This window comes from Acipenser ruthenus, chromosome 31, assembly GCF_902713425.1.
Source record: "Acipenser ruthenus chromosome 31, fAciRut3.2 maternal haplotype, whole genome shotgun sequence".
Lineage (NCBI taxonomy): Eukaryota > Metazoa > Chordata > Actinopteri > Acipenseriformes > Acipenseridae > Acipenser > Acipenser ruthenus.
In genome coordinates, this window is record NC_081219.1 from 13,150,753 (window position 1) to 13,171,552 (window position 20,800).

Below are 20,800 nucleotides of genomic sequence, written 5' to 3' on the forward strand. Positions count from 1 at the left end.
ACAGAGATTTTTATTTAACATAAATCAAGTCCTAGGTTCTATCTAACCAAATCTACAATCTACAGTCCTTCACAAGCTCCCTTCTCAAAGAAAGGCACGCCACATTAATGCCATCAGGGAAATTCAGAGAGATTTTTTTATTCTCAACTAGCTTTTCAGTCAGCGCCCAAAGACCGGCGCCCCCAGACGCTAATGAGATTCTGTGACTGCGCATCAGAAGACTTCATTAGGTTGTCTCTACTGACAGGAGTGCTTAACTCTGCACTAAATCAAAGCTGATTATGCGGGTAGGTAACTCTGAAGACCCAGGGAATGGCTTTCAAAGGAGTACTGGCATCAGCTCCATAACAGGACATTAATTCCATCATTTAGCAGGGCTGAGTCTGAACCGCTGGGGCCGACTGACATATGTTGAACTCACAAGTCATTAAAAAGAATGAGTCATAAGCCAACAGTCTGAGACAGCTTCATGAATATAGAACAGCATTTTGCTCTACAGTATAGCATTAGAATTTAAAAAAGGCATTCTTTAAACATATGAAATTAAGCTCTAAGTGAGATAGGCTGGCATTTTATCTTCACAAATCTGGAGGGAGGGAGGGGAGGGGGTGTAGAATGAGGAAGGAATCCTGCTGCTGAACAGTGAACTAACTAAACTGGTGTAATTGCAGAGATTCCCTTTCCAGAACCGGATATTGCAGTCCTCCTGTACAAACCAACTGCCACTGCCCCCATCCCGATGCGTTTCATTCACAGAAAAGCAGAGGCTCTGAAGCTAATCCAGTGCTGCTCACACCCTGTTGCTTTAAGGCTTTGTGGTGCACTGTTTTATAAACAGTGCAAGCTCACTGGCTGATTGGATATGACAGGTACCAGGCAGGAATGTGAAGGGTTGATTCAATTACATGTGACCAGGCTTTATAAATCACACAGATGATGCATGAGAAATGACAGCGCAGACAAAGGGCAGAGAATAAAGTCATCGCAGCTGACAGCCTCGGAGACAAGGGCGGTATTACTGAGCTTAAATCAGTTCTTAATTCCAACACACACACGCACACACACACTGACACACACACACGCAAACGCACACACACATCAGGGTTAGGGTTGTGGCACAGTGGTCTCGAAAACGTTTCACGGGTTCAAGTGCAGTTTGACATCGGTCCGCCTTTCTGCACCTATGCCATGAGGGCTGTACCCTCCGACAGCGGATAACAGCCTTAATGAATCATTCAGATCAGTGGCACCAGGGAATCACACGCCCGTTGCCCATTAACTGACAGCCGTTATTAAACAACGCCACACAGGAAGGCTGAATGCCAGCCAGCTCACCAGCACAGCCTGCTCCTGGTGTACTGCTAGCTTAGCAAAGCCTTAAAAACCATTCCCTTTATTCAACGGCACACCTCCTTGAGTTCATCATGAGTTTAATCAGACACACCTGACCTACACACTGTGGCTCATCAAGCTGGTAGTAAAGTGAAACAGCTATGCAACAGGATACCTGCTGTAAAAGATATTTCAGTACCTACAGAGGAAAAGGATTGTTTTTTTAAGCCTTCCTTTTTAAAAATACAGAAAAGCACTGCATTCAGTTGGTCAAAACATTTGTCAGCTTGACCGTTTTTACCTGCGAATTCAATAATGCATGACAGTAGCAATATCAGGAGACTACCAAAAAAAAAAAAAAAAAAAAAAAAATCTACTTCTATCCATGTTGAAACTGCATTGCTTACCAGGTAGGCGATGACATCATAGCCTTGCTCTTTGAGCCACACCAGGATGCAGGACGTATCCAGCCCGCCGCTGTAAGCCAAAACCACTGTGCCTTTAGACTGGGACATGGTACCTGCAAGGGGAACAGCGGGCTGAGTTACAGGGAAGCATGCAGGGAAAAGGAGGGCAGCATGTCCTGACCGTCTCTTTCCACTCTGTTGATTTTCTGGCTCACCGAGAAGCTTGCACAATGCCAGCCCTTCAGAAGTTCAACCCAGGGGACGGATTATTAGTTAACTCTGCAGGAACAGATTTTTCCGTGGTTTCAGACAGCGGTGTCACAAATCACCGCGCTGCCTCACAGCATTTAAAGTATCGCTTGCTTACAGTTACAGATGTACAACTATATAACTGAGTGACCAGCTATCTGCAAGAAATCCCAAAGTATAAGCAGACACGTCGATTTGGATGAAGAACAATTCAATGACCTGGAAGACAGCAAAGTGCGTGATTACAGATGCATGTGCAACAGAAGCGTTTGTGCTTCGGGTTTTAATAGCAAGGCTGTGTGCCTGTGTCTCTAGAGTACACTGTAACATGCCAGCAGTATTGCCTGGGGAGATTCTGCTATTGCGGAGAAGCCTTTTGAAAGCAGGTGCCAATTACATGCCCAAAAAAAAAAAAAAAAAAAAAAAAAAAAAATCCAGCTGGTTTCAAACATATAGCCCAGGAAAGCCTGTATATGCAATATATCGAAATCCATATTTAACTATCAATCTTACTGTTCATCACAGGTCGAAGTTTGCGTATTTAATAAGTTTAATACAAATCTATATGTAATCACATTTATTTTATTGATATTACAAAAAAAAAAAAATCCTTTATATTTGACTAGAACCAGTAGAGAACATGAACTGGCTGTATTTATGTAATGATACATTACATTTAGACGCAACTTTTGCAGTTATCAAAATTAGATTAAGTTACAGCATCAGAACAATGAAGTTAAGGAGAAAATTCAAATAACAGGTAGATGCCAGTTTAAAAAAAAAAAAAAAAAAAAAAACACAGATGAGGACCATGGCACTTAATGGATTAATATCAGGGCCGAAGAAAGGAATATTTATATTTTATTGTCCCTAGAATTTAAAGAAAGGGAATGGATTTCAAGAATCAGCTGCCGGTAAAACCCAAGGCAGTAACTTCTTCATTTGGAAGTCGTTTTTTTTTTTTTTTTTTTTTTTGCTATACAAGTAGCACATTGCAACAGAGAGCGTGCACACCAGACGTGTCATGCTGTATGTACCGCCGCGCAGCAGTGTATGCGTTATCATTTCTGTTCTTCAAATGACATGTTGCATGAACGTGCATCCTCAATCATAACGTGAACTTGATTTACACGCACTGCTTAGCATTACCCAATGCGATTGCAGCTGTTTGGAATTCGGTTACATTGCCTCGGATTATGGAGGCGGATTTGCACAGGTACTAGGCTAATGAATGCGTTGCCATGGAAGCTAGCACGGCTGGTAATGTACAGTACATTGCAATATTATCAACCGGTGTCGTGTTCATTTCGTAATACAGAATATAGAATTGCATTTTACCGCCTTCTGTCTTGCTAGCATATACTGCTACGCCAACACAGTGCACTGTGCTGGTGGGTGCGTCCAAAATGAATACAGCAATTACAAGAATAGTTATTTAACTGCTTACCTTCTTATAATTCAAGACTTGGTGGGTTTTCAATCACGAATCGAGCCCAGTGTGATAACACAGCCTTCTTAATGTCAAACTGTGCGGGTTGGTCTGTCTATATATTACCTGCTCACCGGCGTGGGCGGGGCTACCATGGAATACGTACGAAGGGGGCGTGAACCTCAGTCCGGGTTTGGTTCTACTGTATTTTCCATGAATAGATGTAGAAGGATTAGATCTCCCACGCCCATTGAAACTCCAAGGGTAAAGCATACAGACCGGTCATACTGCCTGGGCAAGGCGCTTCATTCCCTATAAACCGATACGAGCGGAGATTACAGAAGAGGTGTTTAGTAGGTGTTTTGACTTGTTCCAGTAACACATTCAAATCACAAATGTGACCTGAAAATATTCATTTACAATACCAGAGCTAAGGTCAGAGCTAATGAACAGCTTAGGAGACGGACTTCCCCCCCAATTAATTTCTTTAGACACAAATATTAAGTACAGTAAACAGGGGTTGCCATAACTATGGTGCCGCAGCCCTGGCTTTGCATGGCTTCCATCGAAAACATGTACAGTACTTCAAAACGGATTTTATTAGAAAATTGCAAAATATAACCCAAAATATAAGGGTTTTTTTTCACCAAGAAAGCAACAATATGTTTGGAGGAAGATTATATTTTCATTCTTGAATTTTGAATGTGTCTATGATATCATAACATATGTGATCATCACATGATTACTATATGAATTATATGAGGATTAAAGCCCACAGATATAAGTATAAACTTGTATAATACAGCAATATTAAAAGAAGGCAAGGGAATCCAAACAGAGAACTTCATCCACATATTATAGGACTGAGTGAGCTGAGACAGGCAGGTCCAAGTAATCCACACAGCCTGGCCAAGAGACTGGAGAAGCCAAGCAATGCAGCGCCTCCCAAATACGTTTGCGATGCAAAGTCTTTGTGGGGTTGAGGTACCTTTTTATTTGACAAATTATCCAAACACTGTTCAATGCAAATTTATGTTTTTAAATGTCATTTTCCAAACCTCTGTGGTCTTTGCTTTAGCTTTCAATGTGTTACACTTTTGCTACGCGTTTACCATGATAAACTTTCACAAGGAATACCTCGATTGAATAAGCCACGGGTGATGCAATATGTTTTAAACCATACACTGCAATTACAGGTTTGTTAGCGGTTACCCCTTAAAATAAGTGGTCGATTCCCTGGGGCTGTAATATGCTCTAAAAACAGGTGTGGTTTATCCGAGCGAGGTATCCCTTAGAAAAGTTTACTATTGTAAAAGCACAGGAAAGCATTGCGCTGGCGCTTGTACTGGCAGGGTGTAGAGCCGACCGGTTTGATTTCAAAGAAACCTTGCATTCACACCCACACGCTGTTTAGAAATGAAAGAGGAAACACTGGCAATTTAAAATGAAAAAGAAAACTGAAGAACCCCCCCCCCCCCCCTCCCTTGGTTGTAATGGAACATTGTTAATAAAAGTCATTGCTTTGCACGGCATGTCGACATACTGGAAACTGAAGAAGGGAATTAATGGTAGTTTCCTTATTGCAACAACACAACTGCAGGACTGCTGGAACTGGCCAAATACTTGGAACTACAATGAAACCCTTGTATAAAAGTTCACCACGATATTTTTGCAGTTTTACTTTGCTTTATATATATATATATATATATATATATATATATATATATATATATATATATATATATATATATATATATATATATATAAATAAATGAATAGGATGTTGCCTGAATTAAGTATCTCTTAGCAATACAGAGTAGCGTTAGTAACCTACAGCAATCTTCTAAGGCATATTGTGGGAATGTTGTTGCAACGAAACATGAGCAATGCTTTTTTTATATCTATTATTAAACGAGGTTTGGTTTATTTGGCAAGAAAAAATATTCCAGTCATCACTGCTCCTAGTGACTGCTCATAAAACAATGCCGTTCTTTCCAGAATAAACCACAAGGAAAGAGGGACAGAGAGCACACCTTACACATCACACCTGTTCAGACACACCTGAGGTCAAAGTAACTGGTTTTACTGCAAACCCTTTTCCTTGTTTCAAGCCGTCTGTCGTGGTCCCTATGATGCGCACCAGGAAGTAGAGTGTTTACTGGAATCGCAGGTTTTCCTAGCCACAGTAATCATCACAATCTACCCTTTGGGATTGTAGGTTAGGTGGGAACTAACAGAACAAGCTAGCAATCAGGGTGAGGTCATTAAAACCTGCCTGACTGATGATTCTACACTTTCATTAAGTGGTCAGATGTGTCCCTTCCACTCCTGGTCTCTGTTCCAACCTTGTTCTAAATTGTTTAACTCATTAAGCCTCCATCCAAACCCTGCAATAGTTTATGATATACTTTTACCTGTTAAACCTGGAGTGGAACAGCCCCCCAGGACAGTGATTGGACCGTGATTGCACCCCCCCCCCCCCCCCCCCCTTCATTTTCTTTCAGTCAAAGACCTCAGTTTAGAGGACACACAATATTAAAATGCCCAAGCGAAAGTCAAGTATGAAACAAATGTAATTACAGAACGTTTTAGATAGTTTCAACGTTACTCAGTTAAACAAGCCATGGAATTACAAGCCATGGAATTACAGTTCAGAGGAAAACTACCAAATTGGAGGGACTCGTCTCCTCCTGTGTTCTGATCCTTGCACCCTGGTCTGGGAAATCTATATTCCTGGTACTTCAGATCCAATTCATCTCCCCAGTAGAAAGGCAGGGGGGAGACAGGAATATGAAGGGGCTGGACACATTTTTAGAAACATCTGCCATTCTCTATGTGTCCTACCTCTGTGTGATGGGGATTTTCAACAAATATCATCGTTTATTTTTTTTAAAACAATGAGGCATGTTTTTCATTGTTTAAATAAGTTTTAAATCATTTAAAAACATTGATACAAAAGACTATTTCATTACAAACTTTCAAGCTGGGTCTAGATCTTACAGGTTTTAATTTTTTTTTGTGACAAATTCCAGTGGTTTTTCAGTCTGTGTAGAACATTTCCAATAGAAACTTAAAATGTCCAACTACATCCAACATCCAAAATGGAGAGAAAATATATTCAAGATATATTCTTTTACATGCAGTATAAACAGATCACACATATAACATATATTTTCCATATGGGATGTTTTGCACTCTTACAGTGGGCATTGTGGTTTCTCAAGTTTCAACTCTTAAACGTCAGCTGGTTTATAGCCCTTAAAGAATTTGAAGTTTAAACAACTTGGCAAAAAAACACTGTCAAAAAGAAAAAAAACAAAAAACAAATGCAAAAATATAAATACATTTTCTTTTGTCGGAATCACAATTATAAAACAGAAAACTTAAATGAGTCGCACTCATTAGAGAAATTACAAAATATTGTTACTAGAGTACAAAACGTATGTATTAAAAGATAAAAAAAAACATTCATGAATTGATTCAACACTCCTGCAGTGTCGGGAGACGGGTAGAAAAATCACATTGCACTTTAAAGAGAAGCAGTGAAAGTGATATTATAAAACTCAGAGCACACTGGCCACTGTCCAATGACAAAATTCCATTTAATAACAGGGATGGAAAGAAGACTCCCATTGCATAGCAGTGAAATCCATTCCTGGTTTTACTAGCAGCGAAATCCATTCCTGGTTTCTACTACCTGAGTTTAATAAGACACGCCTCAGCCTGTTACCTATACACTGTGGCTAATCAAGCTCAAAACCTGGAATGGGTGAAGCTGCTATGCAGTAGGAGTCTTATTTATCCTAATATTGATTTTAGCCACCTCTGCACAGCTGTATTTGGCTGTACCTGCCTGCTGTGTGATTAGACATGGCTGTGGTCAGCTCCTGCCCGGTCAATGCCTGGCTCAGAAGGGGTAGTGCGAGATGGCGATGTAAATGATGAAGACGCTCTGGTACTTGACCTGCCCCTCGGGGGTGTGCGTGGTGGCCTGCACCCGGAGCTGGGCCAGCCCCCCGTGCTGCAGGGCCCGGAGGGTGTAGATAATCCCGCGGCCCCCCTCCTCGCGGATTCCGAACAGCTGCCCCCCCACCTCCCCTGCCTGCTCCAGCACGCGGAACACCGTGTGCTCCTGCAGCACGCCCGAGTCGGAGAACGCAGAGAGGCGGATCACGTTGTGATTGGCCGGGATGCCCAGGGGGAGGGTCAGCAGCTTGTACTGCAGGGAGAGGGGGCCGCCATGGCTGCAGTCCAGGGAACAGCTCCTGATACAGGACCTGTAACCAGAGATACAAGAGAGAGTCAAGGACAGGAGATCAGACAGTGGCAGTCTCTAAATACCGGTCTCTGCTTAGATCTGCTAGGAATAAAATACTAGAACTGTGACTTTCTATAAGATGAGTTTCTGATTGAGCGTTTTGACGTTCTGGAAGAATAGAAAATAGAATAGAATTTTTATTTGGATCCATTTTAGCGATGGAGGGCTATATTGCATAGTATACAGCATGCTGCTCAGTTAACAGCTCAAATCAGTTAAATGGATTCAATAGTAAAGCCAGTAATAGCTAAAACTGCCACAGTATGTACAGAGTCGTATTCCCATCTCTGTGCTTGCTCTCAGCTCCTTAACGTGAGTAAAATTATAGCCGACTATAACCAGCCAAGTTTCATCTAGTGCTTTCTTTAGTGTACTTGAGAGCAAGCTTCTTATCGTAGTGAAGCAGCCCTTACCCTGGGCTCACTCCTCGCTGGTAGCTGGCCGGGCAGGGCGTATCCAGGCACTGGTGACCCCCGCGGGTGTTGAAGCACATCTGGCTGGGGGCGCAGGTCACCCCCTGTTCCACACACTCGTCCACATCTGTGAAGAGAAAGGCAAGGGTTGCAGGATGCCGTTATCACAGAGGCCAGCGTTCTCAACCCATCGATTATTGGAGGTGTATTAGCCGGCCGATACCCCCTTAGGAAACCAGTTTGCTGATGGCTTCTAGTTACCGACCTGTACTATTCATGCATGCAGTACCAGGAGGCTGGCTGTCTTACCTTTGCAGTTCCTGCCGTTGGGTAGAAGCTGGTATCCCGACGGGCATGTGCACTGGTAGCTGCCCTGCGTGTTTCTGCAGTCGTGTTGGCACGGCTTCCTCTGCAAACATTCATCCACATCTATGAACGAACCAAACAGTGGCACTGGCTTAGTAAGTGATTGGAGGACCCATCAAACCCTACCGGTGAACCAGCTTCCCTACTAAATCTAGATCTTTAATCCCCATCTTATAGACCCTTGTGCTTTGGCTGAGAGCAACAGGACAAGGAGAGCAGACAGCCAAACCTACCGATGCAGGAGCCCCCCCTGTGCGCGTAGCCCCGCGGGCAGGCCGTCCTGCCTCCCTGGGCGGGGGCCAGGCCGTCGGGGGGCTGGATGGGGACTCTGGTGAAGAAGGGCCCGCCCTGTGAGGAGACCAGCTGGGGCCGCAGCCTGGCCAGGACGCCCGTGGCGTTGAGGGAGATCCGCGCCCTCTCCAGCCCGGCGCAGGACCGCCCGTCCCCCAGCAGGGCGGCGCCAGAGGGACACAGGCATCGGAAGCTGCCCGCCACGTTTCGGCACTGGAAAGCACACGGCCTGGGCACCTGCTGGCACTCGTCAATGTCTGGAGGCAGGAGAAAACCACACTTATGAACTCAATCAAACACGACACTGGAAAGCAGAAACAGGGCTCCTGGCTACTGGAAAAGACATGAAGACCAACGATGTTAACTTAAACACGGCTCTTAACATTGGAAGCATTGCTATTGCAGAGATGTACAGTGTTTCTATTCCTGAACATCTGAGTTTTACTTACTTTAGGAAAGTACAGTTGCGTGACATTAGAGGCAGTCAGATCACTTTATTGTATAACCTATTTTAACCCTGTTCCAACTGTGTGATCCATCGTGAACTTTATTTTTTAAACCTACATTAAGTTACCAATTTACTGGCAAAAGTAAATCTAGAAGTAACACATTACTCCTACACCAAAGGAATCCTTAATAACTGCACATAGATTTGTTTTTAAAAGTAATACTAACAGGGAGCAGGGAAAGAACCTGAGCTCACCGAGACAGGGTCGCCCCACGCCCTGTGACCTGTAACCCCGGGGGCAGCTGCAGCGGTATCCTCCAATCGTGTTCTCACACACCTGGCTGTAGCGACACGTGTGGGTGCCGTCCTCGCACTCGTCCACATCTGCAATACAAATCCCACGCTGCCATTCAAAACACACAGGAGCTACTGGGATTACCGCACTGGAGAGAAAGGACCGGAGAAGATGGCCTGATAATTGTACTGGCGAGACCACAGCAGAGAGATAGTGTTGAAAGTTAGCTCCTGGATTGAAGCAACAGAACCGCCTTCCTGTCCAAAATCTATAGAAAGTATGATGATGCTGACTCATATTGCATGTTTATTAGGGCATATAGTCTGTCTGTAATACAAATATTAATTTCCCATAGTAGCTGTTCATATTGAAATGTGCAGTCAGTCATTTTAATGTTCTGCAGTGTGCTACAAACCTCATATGATTTCTATGGAAATTATACAGTAAGCTTCTGAGGATTTAATATACATATACTGAATAATAGTTCCATTTTTTTGTTACATGCACAAGTTTGCACTGTGAGACACATGCACGATGAACATAATAATCCCAGAAGCTCCAGGCTCACCCACGCAGGCTCCGTTCCCAGCTTGAGTCATCCCAGCTGGGCAGCTGTCAATGCACTGGTAGCTCCCGTCTGTGTTCCTGCACTGCTGGTGAGCTGGGCACACGTTCATAGTGCACTCATTGATATCTGCACGAAGCAAAGCGTCCTGTATTAATCTACCAGCCTCTACAGTACTAGAATATCCCACCTAGCCTATAGTCCTGCCGTGCCTGTATTGGACTAAAATGTGTTATTTACAAAAATGCATCTACAGAAGTCAGGGGTCTGCCCCCGTGATCTGCCCCCAGCTCGCTGAACCCTGCTGGGCTGGGTACTGACCCTCGCAGCGCTTGCCAGCCAGCCGGTACCCGACCTCACAGGCGCAGCGGAAGGAGCCCGCGGTGTTGAGACATCGCTGCTGGCAGGGCGAGACGATCGACTCCTTGCACTCGTTAAGATCTGAAATACAACGCAGAGTCGGAGGTCAGATCAACTCAGGCCAGACAGCAGGGATGAAGCACATTTCTCAGGTCAGACATTTAGTGCGAATCAGTGCTGAGTGAGTTAGCCCGCGTATACCTTCGCAGCCGTTACCCTGGGGATTGGGTTTGAACCCGGGTCCGCACTGAACAAGGCAGCGGTAGGTCCCAGGAGTGTTCACACACTGCTGGTTGTAGTGGCACATGTGTGTGCCCTGGGAGCACTCATCGATATCTGTAGAGAAGAGGAAACACCAGCATGACACTTCCGACATTGTGCACACCCGACCTGGGGTCAATTAGAAAAAGACCGGAAAATGAAGGTCAACTGAACTGCTGCTGACCCCCGTCTCTTACCTTGACAGGTGCTGGTGTCGGGTGCGAGGGTGAAGCCGCTGGGACAGGCGCAGGAGAAGCTGCCCATGAAGTTGTGGCAGGAATGGGAGCAAGGGGACTCCAGGGCACACTCATTCTCATCTAGGGAGAGACAGGGAGAGACAGGGAGGGGGCGAGTGAGTGCTGACACCCTCCTAATGAAATCTTCACTTTCGAACCAAGACATTAAAAAAGAGACGATGGTTCTCAAAGCTCTGTCTGCACAACTTGAATAGAATAATCCATATCATTAGACAGACAGATACTTTAGATAGACAGACAGATAGATAGGTACTGGTACTTTAGATAGTGTAGTAGTTTGCCCCTAGTGGTGTACTGAGGGCAGTGCTATGATTAATGCTGGTGAGACACCAGGAATCTTTTGACATTTGTTGCTTTTATTGCACACTCAATGTGAAAATGAACAAATACGGGAAACTCCCAGCTCCAAATAATAAAACAATGACACTAACTAAAACTCCCTAGCTATCAGAGGAGGGCTACTCCCTTTACCTCCCTTTTGTAAATTACTCATAAATACCAGTTTTTCACATTCATTACACAAAATGCTTCCTCCCCCTTAAAAACATGTGGTTTGTGTAGCAGGAAAAACTGAAAAAGCACACAGAACCTATTTCCCCCAAACAATAGAGAGAGCAGACTCTGCACTGCCTGGCTTGGACAGACGGACAGACAGACAGACAGACAGACAGACAGACAGATAGATAGATAGATAGATTTTAAAAAGACCTGACTTCCCTACAGGCAATTGTTAAATGCAATAACCCTATTTAAAGACACCTCAGTTACATCACGCTGCCACCCAGTGGCGCTATCAGCTGCTTACTAACTCTAATAGAGACGTTCAGAGCTTAGTTTCGTTACCTGCACAGTAGGAAGCTGAATCAAGGACAAAGCCCTCAGGACATCTATCTCCACTGCCATCTGAGGAGACAGTGAGATTCGCATCAGTTAGCGTGTTGCTGGACACACATGGAGAAGATTATTTACAGCTCTTGTTAGAACCTAGTTTAACCCCTAACTGACCGGTGCGCAGGGAGGTGCTGAACTGGAAGCTCATCTCCTGGCTGCGGTGTCGGTAGCTCCCTGTGAAGCTGCGGACTCTCAGGAGCTGCAGCAGGGGTCCCCGCCCCCCCTCGAACACCACGGTGTGGTTACAGCGCAGCGTCAGAGGGGCCCCGTCCACTAGGAGGCGCTGTGAGGACCAGGCGTACAGCTGCCCCTCGCCGGTCTGGATGTACGACTCATTGAAGTCCTGCAGGGGAACATGGGAACCAGAAACTAGCAGCAGCATAAAGAGGTAAGACTGACTCTCCTATTTACAAGAGTGTGGCGAAGCGGAGAGCCAAATGAGAAGACACTCTTACACCATGAGAGAATTGCCTGTAGAAGGATTTTAGTTCAGTTTTGCAGATTTTATTTTCACTTTGAATTGGGAGAAGCCCATATTTATCCTGCCACCACCCTGTAGATTTCCCCCTCTTAGGAACCCACCTAAACCGCTCCCTGTGCAGCGAAGAAAGGGGTTTAAAGTTTCAGGTGGGGTCCCAATACCTGTTGCACAGGAAGTGAGAGGTCATGAACTGTTTTTCAAAGTCTTGGTTATGTTTCGTTGCTGTTGTTCTGCTGTCTCAAAGGGATTGACCCATCAACAAAGCAGGCAAACATTTTGATAGTTAGATTATTACGGACCAGTGACAATTTTATCAGTGAGTGTTTAAGTGGGTCAGTGTTCGACCCCTGGACTGACCTGCAGGGCTAGCTGGGCTCCGGCCATGGTTTTAGGGATGAAGCCGTTGATGACAATGTCCACCAGAAGCACACCCTCGGCGTCCAGCCCTCGGGCCACGTGGGTCAGCCGCAGGACTTCGCCTGCACGCACACACACATACACAAGTTCATAAAATAAAACTGCAATATATTTACTACTCTGTGCACTCTGAGAGAAAGCTGCCGCAGCTCCTCAAGCTCAATGCGCTGCTGCTGGTGAGACTCACCTGTCCCAAACTCCACCTGGGACTCCTGTCGGAACACCCCCTGGGTCAGGGAGAAGCCGTTTCGGGACATACCGGTCTGAAAGGCTGTGGTCCAGTAGATAGGGGCGAACACAGTGACCAGCACTCGCATCAGGGGACCTGATACACACAGGTAGGGTTCAAACTGTTAAATCGTCCACGGTTTTGCTATTGTATTAACTTTAACCTAGATATTTTTTTTTGTATTCACTGGATCAGTGTGCTCAGCAAGATAACAGCAGAGTAATCTATTAGGTTATGCTAAAAAAAACCAAAAAAACATGATATGGATTATGTGTTTAATACTTCGTATTATGTTTAATAAATAATATTCTGTTTAACTTCCTGGTTGCGTATCTTGGTAGAGCCACCAGCCAAGTTAGCCTTTTAAGTTCGTCCCAATTGTGTCTTGATTAACACTGAGATATATATATATATATCTACAATAAACACATCAATGTTTAACTTTTAAATTACGATTGTGTTGTTTTGCACAGTCATTTTTTACTGCTTCAGAGTTGCTATGGCATCAATGAATTGAAGAAAACATTATAAAACTCTTAGACGGTCTCTTCAGACGAGCAGGTTTAGGTCGTACAGTATGCTTTTCTTTGTTACAGAGTTGGTTTATTTGGTAGGGTACTGATGGAAATGTGGCTGTCGCTTGGTAACGCTGGCCAGGTCCAGGGGGAGGGAGAGGGCTCTCAGTGCCCCGATGCTCACCTACAGTATAGGGGATGTTCTCAATGCTCGCCCGCACAGTGCTACTCCCCTCCTCCTCGCTCTCTGTCACGTTGGCCTCGAGGAACGCCACCCCGAACTCTCTCTCGTTGATCATGCCGATCAGACTGCCCCTCGCTCTCAGGGGAACGGCGTCTAATTCAAACAGAGAGAGGAGTGACAGTCGGGAGCATGCCAGAGTGCCTCATCCAGTCTCAGAGATTACTGCGAGGGCAACTCCGACAGCTCCTTACTGCTCAACAGAATCATGGGTCACTGCATTCAACCGCATATTGTAATCAAACATTGCATCACTTAAAAGAGAGATGTTGTTACTTGCAGAGAAAACAAGCCTCTGCTAACCCCTGCCTTGTAGAGATTCGTAGAAATCTGGTTTATAAACATCTCTCCAGACAGCTGCAGCCATTTTCAGACATAATAATAATAATAATAATAATAATAATAATAATAATAATAATAATAATAATAATAATAATTAAAGACTAAGTGAAAGCAGTGGTTGCTCTGAGGATAGCGTGTAATCGTTGAGTTATTGTACTGTTGCTAGAAGTTTCTTTACTCAAATCGCATCAAATCAGGCCAATGTGTGTTTGCCATTGATTAAGGTCATAGATTTCCTGGTAGTCAGTGGGTGTGTGTTTGGTGGGAACGGTTGGTTATGAAGCTGTATACACATTTTCAGACCAATCCAACCAGGTGTTCAGAAGCTATAAGTTCGAAAGAATTCACACTCGATCCTGCTGGCTTCCAGACTCCAGTAGCTGAGTTGTGTGTTAGCGGCTGTGCTTGTGTGTGTTTCATTTACCAGGGCACCGTGCAGTCTGGCAGCTCCTTGAGTCCCTGTCCCGCCCCTCACACGGCCCGCCCCCATTGGCTGGCACAGGATTGTTGCACAATCTGATTCGCTCCTGGACTCCCTGTCCACAGGTGACACTGCATGGGCTCCATTCCATCCAATTAGAATAACCTCCAGGAACTGCAGAAGTTCAACAGGCAAATACTTTACAGTCGCAGACCCACGGGACATGCAAGGTGTCTGTTTCCCCCCCCAAAACATGCAGTCGCTGCAACAGCACACAGCAATGCGTTGTTAAGAACAGAGCGGTCTTTTTCATTTTCCATCACGTTCCGTTCACATCCACTTCACGTTTTACAGGTACTGAGAGTAAAGCAGCCTTATCTAGCAGAGCAATCTGTCTTTCTCATCAAGATTTGCAAGGTGACTGGGTTACATATTTTAAATATTTCTTAAAAGGATAGCACCCACTACCATTCCCTTTTCAAACTCGTCCAGCTAACTACCCCACGCCTTATATATTGACTCTATGACATGCATGATCTGCCTATTTTATTTCCTAACACTTCTTGATAAAGTGTAACCACCCCATTCAGAGAACCTCTGATTCCAGTAGTGAGTTGGCCGTTACTCAGTTGGCACTGTTTGCCTCTCACCTTGCACAATGAGCCGGGTCTTGCCCAGCGCTGTACCCGCTTCGTTCTGAGCCACACACAGGTAGACACCGGCGTCCCCTGCTGTCACTCGGGAGAACTGCAGGGCACCACTGGGGCGTACCGTCAGTCTGGATCCTGTGAGACAGAGAGAGATAATTCAAGCGGTAACCAATTCATCGATTCCTAACAGCGAGTGCACATACATCGTGGATAAAAGCGAGCACTTTAACCAATAGAATGCCACCGTGCGCTCACCTGTTGCTACTGGGACGCCCTCTCGTTGCCAGGTGATGGAGGGCCGGGGGAAGCCCCCCACCTCGCAGGGAAGAACAATCCCATGATGCAACACCACCTCCACGGCCTCTGCCATCGGCCTCACCACTGGGGGCTCTGAAAGAGACACACGCTGTGATTGGGGTTTCTGAGTTGTGCAGCTCATCACGGACAAACGAAGACATTCCTGCAGCGGTCTGACGTACCCTGGATGGCGAGTGTCACGTGTTTATAAGCCACGCCGGCCACGTTGCGAGCGAAGCACGTGTATCTCCCAGCATGGCTCGGGACAGCAGCAGTGATTTCGAGAGTTCCTGACCAGGAGGGCAAGAATCAACAGTTTAGTGCAGTCACACTCATTGGGAAAACACTGCAGTAAAGCCACTGCCCTTGGTATGTAAAGTAGCCTTGACCAATCTTAGCTGTACTAACTGAACACCCCCATGTTACCTGTGGGTAGGACCCTGTAGCTGCCCCCTCTGTTGCCCAGCTTGGCTCCACCCTTTGTCCAGCTGACCTCTGGCTCCGGCTGACCAGTGGCGTGGCAGGAGAGGACAGCGGGGGACATCGCAGTGACCGTGACGTCAGAAGAGTCGTCCGCGATGGACGGAGGGACTGCGGACCGAGAGAGAAGGGAGGACAGAATGATGGAGACAACATTGACGACAACAACCTTCTCAACGAGATCCTCTCTAAAGAGAAGAAAGCCAAACGATGGAAGACCACAGTAAACAGACAATCCAGCGGTAAAGTTTAAAATGTTTGTCCCGTTTAATATTGGTTCACTTATTCAGTTACTCAATGTGTTACAATGAGCAAACTGCGAAAATCAGGCACAACCAGCCTCACCTTGGACTGTGACCTCAATCACCCTGCGCTCCTCTCCAGCCTCATTGGTTGCCGTGCACTCAAACTGACCCGCGTCCTGATTGGTCGGAGAGGTGATGACCAGGGAGCCCGAGGACAGAAGCCTGGGAAAGCGGAAAAAAAGGATCAATAAAACTGACCCCTTGTAAAAGTTAACCACAGTAAATCTGCACAGTACTTTTGCAGTTTTCCTATTCTTTACTATTACAATGGTTTCTCAGGTTACTATGGAATTCATATAGTAATGTACACTATACTGTACTCCTCCTGCCAGTGGGTTACCTGTACGCGCTCCACTGGAGGTCAAAGTTCAGGGGTACCCCGTTCTTCATCCAGGTGATCTGGGGTCGGGGGATGCCGGTGGTCTCACAGTTGAGGGACGCCCGGACGCTGGCCGTCACAGTCACATTGACCGGCCCGGCATGGATCGAGGGGGCAACTGGACAGAGAGAGATGATAGAGGCACAAGGAGAAAAGAAAGTCCAGAGTTTCTAACTATTGAGGTTCACACAAATGTATATTATTCATGGTCTCTGTATGTGTATGTGTAATATTTAGCTTGTTTCATGTTTATGCCAATAAAACAGCACTGAATTGAATTACATTGAACTGAATTGCACTGAATAGAATTGAACTGAATTGAAAGGATTCCTTTTTTGTTTACCGTGAACCACCAGATCAATCCCGCGATGGTCTGAGCCGGCTGGGTTGGAAGCTGTGCAGTGATATCTCCCTGTGTCTGAGATCTGTGCTGCCCGGATTCGCAAAGAGCCATCGGACAGGAACTCAAACCTGGGCACAGACCAACAGCCTTAAACCCTAAACCAAAGGGGCTGGGAAACATTCACATTCAACTATATAGTTATGGGTTCATTATTATTAATTGGTCATTTAGCAGACGCTTTTATACAGAGTCACTTACAATAGGACCTCGGTTTTATGTCTCATCCGAAAGACGGAGCACAAGGAGGCTAAGTGGCTTGCTCAGAGTTACATACAGCGAGGCAGGCTTGAACCGACAACCTCCTGGTAACAGCCCCTTTCTTTAACCACTGGACCACCAAGCCTCTGGTTGGGCAGTGTGGATGGCTGTGTGATGTTCTCTATGGCAGTGTGGATGGCTGTGTGATGTTCTCTATGGCAGTGTGGATGGCTGTGTGATGTTCTCTATGGCAGTGTGGATGGCTGTGTGATGTTCACAATGACACGTACTTCCTCGGAACCTCCCTATATGAAACGGCGCGGTCCTCAGAGCATCATTACACTGTGGTGTGATAGTAGGAGGTTTCTATGTCCCATAGAGGCTACACTGCAGCTAGCTTGGCTACCAGGGGACGCCCTGTCTTCCTCTTACCTTGTGTGCTTGTGGGATATCGGGCTGCCATCTTTCCTCCATGTGACCGTGGGGGAGGGAGATCCTTCCACCTCACAGGGCAGCAGAGCTGGCTGATTGACATTCGCTGCGACCAATGAGGAGCCAGCCTTAATCAACGGTGCAACTGCACCGTGCAGGAAAACAGGCAGTTAGATTGTGAAGACGGTTTTCACAAGAGAGACACGAGCGCACACACAAACACACACTGACCGTGCACAGAGACGAGGAACACCAGGCTGCTGCTCCCAGCGATGTTGGTGGCCACGCAGCTGTACTGACCGCTGTCCGAGGGACTGACCTCCTGGATCTCCAGGAACTGACCGCCCGCAAGGCTCTGGACACGAGCGTCCATCTACATGCAAGCACAGGGGCATCAACAAACAGTGCACCATCCATCCATCCATCCACAGTCAGGCAGACTGATGATCACTGAGCACGGCACAAATCCAAACAGAACTATAGCAAGGTATTCTTTCACGGGTCCTGTATAAGTGGAGACACTCCTGGGACAGGGGGTACGAGAATGGGGTTACCAAGCTATGCTGTCGATGCTCAATCATTGTGATCCTTTAAGACCCGGCTTGACGACGCTTTGAGATCAATCTGCCAACAGGAACCGAGCACTGATGTTCCGAATGGCCTCCTCTCGTTCGTTAATTTTCTTAGGTTCTTTCATACTTGCCTGCCTGACGTCTTCACTCACCTGCAGGGCGATATCATCCTTGAACCACTGAATGGCAGGTGGGGGATCAGTGTCAGACTGGCACTCCAGGGTAAGTTGTCCGTTTGCCAGCGCAGTGATGGACTTGGAATCACTGGAGCCCAGGATATTGGGAGGAACTAAGACAGAGAAAAGGGGTGGAATCAGCTCCCAACAGTCAGTATTAGCAGGATATGTGCAAAGGACAAAAACAGGACTACTTTTCAAACATGGGCTAATTTCCAAGAAAGAGGCTGACTGTTACCTTGAATTTGGACCCAGTGGTTTCTCCCATCCTCCCCAGCTTTGCTGCTGGCCAGACAGGTGTAGAGTCCGGCGTCCTCAACCTGAGGAGAAACAAGAGGCAAGTCTGACCGGTCAGTACAGATTACGCTATGGCACTGTCCCCCTACAACCTCTTTCCTGAAGGCCCTTACCTGCACCCTGTGGATCCTCAGCAGCTCCCCCTGTCTGTGGAGGACCCCGTCTCTCTCCAGGCGGCGCCCATCTTTCAGCCAGCTGATTCGGGGAGGGGGAGTTCCGATGGCGATGCACTCCAGCTCCAGAGAGCTGTGGAGGGCGACGGACACTTCCTGTGGAGATCCACTGGAGGAGATCTTGGGAGGTTCTGACATCAGAAATCAAGGTGTTAGGGGACTTTGTGTGATTCACAAGACGGACAAGCCCTCGGCTCAACAGTGATGTAATCAGGTGATCAAGCCATTAACTTGATTACAGTTCACTGGCTACAGAGTAGGTGCCACTGCCCAAATGAAATGAGTTACTGTGAACGAGATAGTTTGGAGACAACCGGCCCTATTCAAAGAGCTTTAACTATTTCAAGAATATCAGTTTTAAAGAATGAAATAAAAGTTCAAATAGATCCCACTGTGCTTTTGGTGTTTTTTTTTCTATCAGAAAGAAATGCACTCTGACTATTTAGAATAAGTCTTTCACGGTCCAGCCCAGTTTACTCGTATATCTTCTGACGTTGGTTGAACTACATTAAGAACCCCTCTCCCCAGTGCGGGGAGCTCTCTAGGCTTGGTGGCTCACCCAGCACAGTGAGATTGAAGTGCTTGGTGCTCCGGCCCGCCTGGTTGGCAGCAATGCAGGCGTACAGCCCGGAGTCTGGCAGGGAGACCGCGGGGAGGTGCAGCCGGGTCTCGTGCCCGTCGGAGAGCAGGTTCCGGTGCAGCGACAGGGACTGGCTGTCCTTGAACCAGGACAGGCTGGGCGGGGGCACGCCGCGGGCCTCGCAGGTAAACGTCACCGAAGAGCCACTCACCACCGTCACCTGCTCCGGGGGCTCCGTGCGCTCCACCGCGGGGGGGACTGAGAAACGAGAAGGGGGAAGAGGATCCAGGGTGAGGTGGGGGAATAGTGTTGAGAGAAAGGGGGGGAGGACAAGAGGGGCAATGAGAGAGGGTTGGGAGAGAGAAAAGGGGAGGAGTGGGGGGAGGGAGAAGAGAGAAGTGGAATGAGAGGGAGGACAGGGGTCAGAAGTTGGGAAAGAGAGAAATGGGTTACTGGGACAGAAGTAAGAATTCCGATGAAGGGAAACAAATAGATGTCAAGAAAACAATTCTACAAATGGAAAATAAAATGCAAACTATTGACTTTGTGTTTCACAAATGGGTTTTTAAAGTTGCAGATCCACATGTAAATGGGGACCCAGTTCACAGCTGCACCTACCCTGCACCTGCAGGCTGTAGCTGAGCTCTGCTGCCCCAGCCCGGCTCCTCGCCACACAGGTGTAGACCCCCGAGTCAGGGATCTGAGCCTGGGAGAGCCTGGGAACACAAGACAGGAGAGACCTTCCATTAGAGAAGCACACCTTCCCATGATAGACCTTCCATTTGAGAAGCATACCTTCCCATGATAGACCTTCCATTAGACAAGCACACCTTCCCATGATAGACCTTCCATTAGAGAAGCACACCTTCCCATGATAGACCTTCCATTAGAGAAGCACACCTTCACATGATAGACCTTCCATTAGAGAAGCACACCTTCACATGATAGACCTTCCATTACAGAAGCACACCTTCACATGATAGACCTTCCATTAGAGAAGCACACCTTCACATGATAGACCTTCCATTAGAGAAGCACACCTTCCCATGATAGACCTTCCATTAGACAAGCACACCTTCCCATGATAGACCTTCTAGAGAAGCACACCTTCCCATGATAGACCTTCCATTAGAGAAGCACACCTTAACATGATAGACCTTCCATTAGACAAGCACACCTTCCCATGATAGACCTTCCAATAGACAAGCACACCTTCCCAAGATAAACCTTCTATTAGACAAGCACACCTTCCCATGATAGACCTAGTTATTTACTGATCTTGAAACATGCACTTTGCACTGTGTTTATATAACTGGATGAGCTGGGTGAG

At 46.4% G+C, this 20,800-nt stretch overlaps 2 protein-coding genes across 2 annotated transcripts in view; both read right to left on the reverse strand.

Moving 5' to 3' along the window:
- LOC117396840 (argininosuccinate synthase-like) overlaps positions 1-3,568 on the reverse strand; it is a 36,078-nt gene extending 32,510 nt beyond the window's left edge. Inside the window, exons 1-2 of the mRNA XM_034909054.2 lie at positions 3,436-3,568; positions 1,740-1,852 (exon numbers count right to left, since the gene is read on the reverse strand). Of these exons, the coding sequence (XP_034764945.1) occupies positions 1,740-1,847 (108 nt within the window). The 5' untranslated portion in view covers positions 1,848-1,852; positions 3,436-3,568. The remainder of the gene's footprint in view (positions 1-1,739; positions 1,853-3,435) is intronic.
- Positions 3,569-6,400: 2,832 nt separating this feature from the next.
- LOC117396720 (hemicentin-1-like) overlaps positions 6,401-20,800 on the reverse strand; it is a 43,567-nt gene continuing 29,167 nt past the window's right edge. The window contains exons 47-75 of the mRNA XM_059005473.1: positions 20,089-20,186; positions 19,450-19,728; positions 18,831-19,021; positions 18,659-18,740; positions 18,397-18,533; positions 17,904-18,045; positions 17,673-17,817; positions 16,983-17,110; positions 16,601-16,757; positions 16,301-16,422; positions 15,902-16,066; positions 15,658-15,765; positions 15,434-15,568; positions 15,179-15,313; positions 14,532-14,702; positions 13,709-13,861; positions 12,968-13,105; positions 12,721-12,842; positions 11,997-12,225; positions 11,835-11,894; positions 10,932-11,051; positions 10,675-10,809; positions 10,435-10,554; positions 10,117-10,242; positions 9,509-9,637; positions 8,748-9,062; positions 8,458-8,577; positions 8,149-8,275; positions 6,401-7,694 (exon numbers count right to left, since the gene is read on the reverse strand). Coding sequence (XP_058861456.1) covers positions 7,325-7,694; positions 8,149-8,275; positions 8,458-8,577; positions 8,748-9,062; positions 9,509-9,637; positions 10,117-10,242; positions 10,435-10,554; positions 10,675-10,809; positions 10,932-11,051; positions 11,835-11,894; positions 11,997-12,225; positions 12,721-12,842; positions 12,968-13,105; positions 13,709-13,861; positions 14,532-14,702; positions 15,179-15,313; positions 15,434-15,568; positions 15,658-15,765; positions 15,902-16,066; positions 16,301-16,422; positions 16,601-16,757; positions 16,983-17,110; positions 17,673-17,817; positions 17,904-18,045; positions 18,397-18,533; positions 18,659-18,740; positions 18,831-19,021; positions 19,450-19,728; positions 20,089-20,186 — 4,459 coding nt within the window. The 3' untranslated portion in view covers positions 6,401-7,324. The remainder of the gene's footprint in view (positions 7,695-8,148; positions 8,276-8,457; positions 8,578-8,747; positions 9,063-9,508; positions 9,638-10,116; positions 10,243-10,434; positions 10,555-10,674; positions 10,810-10,931; positions 11,052-11,834; positions 11,895-11,996; positions 12,226-12,720; positions 12,843-12,967; positions 13,106-13,708; positions 13,862-14,531; positions 14,703-15,178; positions 15,314-15,433; positions 15,569-15,657; positions 15,766-15,901; positions 16,067-16,300; positions 16,423-16,600; positions 16,758-16,982; positions 17,111-17,672; positions 17,818-17,903; positions 18,046-18,396; positions 18,534-18,658; positions 18,741-18,830; positions 19,022-19,449; positions 19,729-20,088; positions 20,187-20,800) is intronic.